Source organism: Anas acuta, chromosome 1, assembly GCF_963932015.1.
Source record: "Anas acuta chromosome 1, bAnaAcu1.1, whole genome shotgun sequence".
Classification (NCBI taxonomy): Eukaryota; Metazoa; Chordata; class Aves; order Anseriformes; family Anatidae; genus Anas; species Anas acuta.
In genome coordinates, this window is record NC_088979.1 from 66,581,956 (window position 1) to 66,586,140 (window position 4,185).

The 4,185-nt window shown below is 61.8% G+C and overlaps 1 protein-coding gene across 2 annotated transcripts in view; it reads left to right on the plus strand.

The window, feature by feature from the left end:
• The first annotated feature begins 952 nt into the window (after positions 1–952).
• LONRF2 (LON peptidase N-terminal domain and ring finger 2) overlaps positions 953–4,185 on the plus strand; it is a 34,268-nt gene continuing 31,035 nt past the window's right edge. The window contains exon 1 of one of the 2 annotated variants that reach the window (XR_011096044.1): positions 953–1,853. Coding sequence is in view for 1 of the 2 variants with exons in the window: in XM_068680613.1 (XP_068536714.1) it covers positions 1,046–1,853 (808 nt within the window). In the remaining variant the exon portion in view is untranslated. The remainder of the gene's footprint in view (positions 1,854–4,185) is intronic. The other variant, XM_068680613.1, reaches the window with a different exon arrangement.

Genomic DNA, 4,185 nt, shown 5'->3' on the forward strand with positions numbered 1-4,185 from the left:
AGTGACTTTGGATGGAAACCTCAAGCCCCAGAGGTGATGCAAGTGCCGGACAGTGGGTGTTGGTCAAAGAACCAGTGTCAGAAGCATTCGCAGTGCAGAACGGGCACGTTGGGGACGCAGCGGAGCTGCAGGCAGGCCAAAACCACCGGTGGGCATCGCCGGCAGTGAGGCGTGCTGATGGGCTGACAGGCCCTCACCAGTGGCCTTAAGGCCTTGCAGGACAGAGGCAAAGTCCACCAGAGCCTGCCCAGCCCAGCTGCATCCCAAAAAATGACTGGAGACCGGCACCACCTCGCCGGGCTGTCAGCCTCCCGCTTCCTCCAGACGCTTTGTTTACAGCTGCGTCTAAAATAAACGTTGCCTACTTTTTTATTTTTTTTTTCTTTTACTCCTGTTATTCCTGCGGAGCAAGTCGGATTCCTTTCTGACTCACGCCTGATTTAACTAACTTCCAGCTGCATTTATCTTTCCCTCGCCGCTGCCGCTGCCGGGGCGCGAGCCAGCGCTCAGCACGGCGCGCAGACACCAAGCTGAGCCGTGGCAGCGCTGCCGCTTACAGAAAAGAAAAAAAAAAAAATGAATTTATGTATCTATTTATTTATATATTTGGGGATTCTTTTATTAGGATTTTATTATTTTTTTTTTATTAAAAAGAGAACACGTGCTCGGATTTCTTGGGAAGCACGGGGGCTGGGGGGGGGGGGGGGGACACCCCTCAGCAATGCCCACCCCAAAAAAAAAAAAAACAAAAAACAGGGCTGAGGGAGCTCGGTGGGGGACGAGGAACCGGGGCGGGCACGGTGCTGCCGTGGGCAGGCCCGGGGGCTCCTTACACAACCGGGCGGCCCTTGCATAAGCCGGGGGCGGTGCAGGGGGGGGGAGGCGGAGCGGGGCTCACCGCCCCCCCCCCCCCCCCGTGCTGCAGCGCCGCGTCCCGCCCCCGGCCCGCTCCGCCTTCCCTTCCCGTCGCCGTCCCCTCCCAGGAAGGAGCCGGAGGAGTCGGCGGCGGCGGGCCCGGCATGGAGTAGGGGCGGCCGGGGGGGGCATGGAGCTGGGCCCGGGGCCCTGCGCGCTGCCCCCGGCCGGGAGCGGCAGCGGCAGCGGGGCGATGGCAGCGGCAGCAGCGGCGGCGGCGGCGGCGGGGCCGTGCTCGGAGATGCTGCAGGTGGCCGAGGAGGCCTTCCGCGGCGGCAACTTCGAGCTGGCGGCCGAGATCTACGGCTCGGAGCTGGCCGAGCTGCCGCAGCCCGAGCGGGGGCTGTGCCTGCGGCGTGCCGATGCGCTGGCCCGGGCCGGCCGCATGGCCGAGGCGCTGGACGCCTACGGGGCGGCGGCGCGGCTGGCGCGGCTGCGGCCCGACGAGCTGCGGGAGCTGGCCGAGAGCTTCGCGCTCAGCATCCGCGACAAGGAGCTGCGCCTGCCGCCCTGGCGTGGAGGTGGTGGTGGAAACGGTGGGGAAGGAGAAGGGCTGGGCGACCCTGCCTGCTGCCGGCCGCCCGAGCTGTTCGCCTGCCCGCTGTGCCGGCGGCTGCTGTGCGAGCCGGTGACCCTGCACTGCGGGCACACCCACTGCCGCCGCTGCGCCGAGCCCGGCGACTGCGGCCGCTGCCACCGCCCGCGCCGCCCCGCCGAGCCTTCCTCATCCTCATCCTCCTCCTCATCCTCCTCTTCCACCTCCTCCCCGCCGACCCCAGCCGCCCGGCCGCGGGTCAACGTGGTGCTGGGCAACCTCCTGCAGAAGTGGTTCGCCGCCGAGAGCCGGGCCCGGCGGCTGCGAGCCGAGGGCGACGCGCTGCGGGAGCGCCAGGAGCTGCCGGCCGCCCTGGAGAAGTACAACGAGGCGCTGGAGATGGGTGAGCCGCCGGCCAGGCTCCTTTTTATTCCCCCCCCCCTCCCCAAAGCAAAAAGTAGGGGAGGGCTGGGGAAGCGGAGAAGTTTGGGCAATAAGTTTTGGGGAATTAAAATGTCCCCCCCCCCCTCCCCTTCTCCCCTCTTCCCACCCACCCACCCCAGCAGCCGGTCAGGGCGCTGCTATTTCTGTGCCGCTGCTGTTATTTCGGTGGCGGTGCTCGCTGGCGAAGGTGCCTCGCGCTCAGCCGCCCGCAGCTGATGACTCATGGTGCAGCGCTTCTAGAAAGCCCTCCCGCCGTGGTCCTGGGGAAATTGGGTCTCCTGGATGAGGGTGCAGGGTGCTGGGCTCCGCCACGGCCTCGTGCGAGGAGCTGGTGCCCGAGCGCTCAGCCGCTCACTCGCGGCCGTGCTCTCAGCAAGCAGCGTCTGTCAGAAGCACTAAAACATCAGTAGGTGTCCAGGCTTGGACATAAATCTTCCTATTTTATGCTGTGGCAAGAAAAATTCATCTTTCAACCCGTAGACACCAGCTTCTTGTGTCCTGAGCGTAACCTCCTCAGACAAACGGGCACACCGTAGTTCTGCATGCAGGGCGCTCTCCAAAGAGTCAGGGTGTGGAGAAAAATGCTGTGTCCCAACCACCCAGACGTGTGGCAGCCCCCGTTTGCCCAAGCCTTGCTTTGGGTCTCTGCTCACCGGGTTGTAGCCTGGTAGTAGTGCTGGTGTGTGTGTGCGTGCGCCCTGCCTGCTCGCCTCGAACGCGGCGGGGGGCGGCACGGCGTGAGCAGTGTGTAAAATGCATGAGGAGGAACGGGGCTGGGGGCAGCAGGGATCTTGACAAAACCGCCTGGGATCTTGGCAAGCCCCCCTGGGATCTCAGCAAACCCCTCAGGATCTTCCAGGCTGCCCGTCATGGGCATCTGTCTGTTTCACCTGGGGAGGAGGGGGAGAGCGAGGCTCCGCCGTGCTAACGGAGATGAAATCCCACGGGCGGATCTCTTCACCTGGAGACGAATGAAACGAGAAGGCAATGGTGCTTCTCCCTGGTGGTGGGAGAGCTCCTTCCTTCCTTTCAGCAAAACTGCTTCCCTCGCTCCTGGTGTTGTCACCCAGGGACAAAGGGCCGGGATCTTCCCCATTGTTCAGCGGGTGGAGAGAAACGTGCTGCGGAGAGAAACAAACACGCCGTGGAGAGAAGCACACCGTTACGCCTTGGCACAGATTTATTTATTTTTATTTTTGCCATGGCAAGTGCTGTGTGCATTATGGCAGGCCACCACCCCACAGCTGGGGCTGGCCGCCGGAGCTGGTCGGTGGCTGTGCTGTTTTTTCCACTTCTGCCGTCAGATGTGGCGAGTGCCGCGCGCTCCTCGCCCGCTCTCCGTAAAACTATTACACGGTTTAGCTGAAGTAATCTCTGTTAAAGTAGGGCAGGACCGAGAGCCCGGGGAGGAAGGTGAAGCGGAGGGAGGGGAGAGGCTTGATGTAGGTCACCGTTGGACGCAGTGAGTTTTCACCAAGGCAGCCTCTTAAAAAAAAATAAAATAATAATAATAATTGGGTTCTGGCCCTGCTGCTGGGGAAAACTGCATCTTGTGGGTGAAGTGAGAGGCTGATGTGGATTTCAGAGAGTTGTTAGTGGCACGGGGAGAGGGAGGTGCTGCTGGAGGGCACGTGCGGGGAGGACGCAGCGTGGGGCCGGGGTCTGTGTGTGCTGTCCCTGCAGCACGTGTCCCCAGCCCTGGCTGCTGCATAAGTGAGGCTGAAGCTGCTTCATGTGTGTTTTTTTTTGTTGTTGTTAAATGATGATTGAGAATGATGGTGGGCGTCTTGCTAGCTTTTGAAACCCTAAAAGTGGAGGCTGCCGTGAGGTGGCTTCCCAGGAGCAGATTCAAGTCACCACAGCCGAAGGGCAGGTGCCCCCAGGCCATGACCTTCCCTCATGTCCCAGGTGTACCCGCTGTGGTTCCTCACAGGCCACGCTGCTGTCAGAGCCCGGCTCTATTTCAGGCCTTCTCCACCTGCAGGCATTGCTGCCGGGAGTCCCGGCAGTGGGTGTCTTGGTTGCTTTTCCAAAAGTGGAGCTGAGACTGAAAGGCACACGTCTGTGTGGGTTGTACAATCGCCATTCAAAGTTAGGAGGACTCCAGGCCTCCTGATGTGAGGTTCAGAGGGATTTTTACTCATGTTTCCCTGCTCTGCCCCTTGCACGGGGCTTGGTGTGACAGCAGCTGTCGTCTCAAAGCGAGCTTTCCACATCGCAGTTGGCTCTGTCGTTCTGGTTGTGGCCTCGTGCCTTCTGGTCTGCACACCAACTCTTGAGGTCCCCCAAGC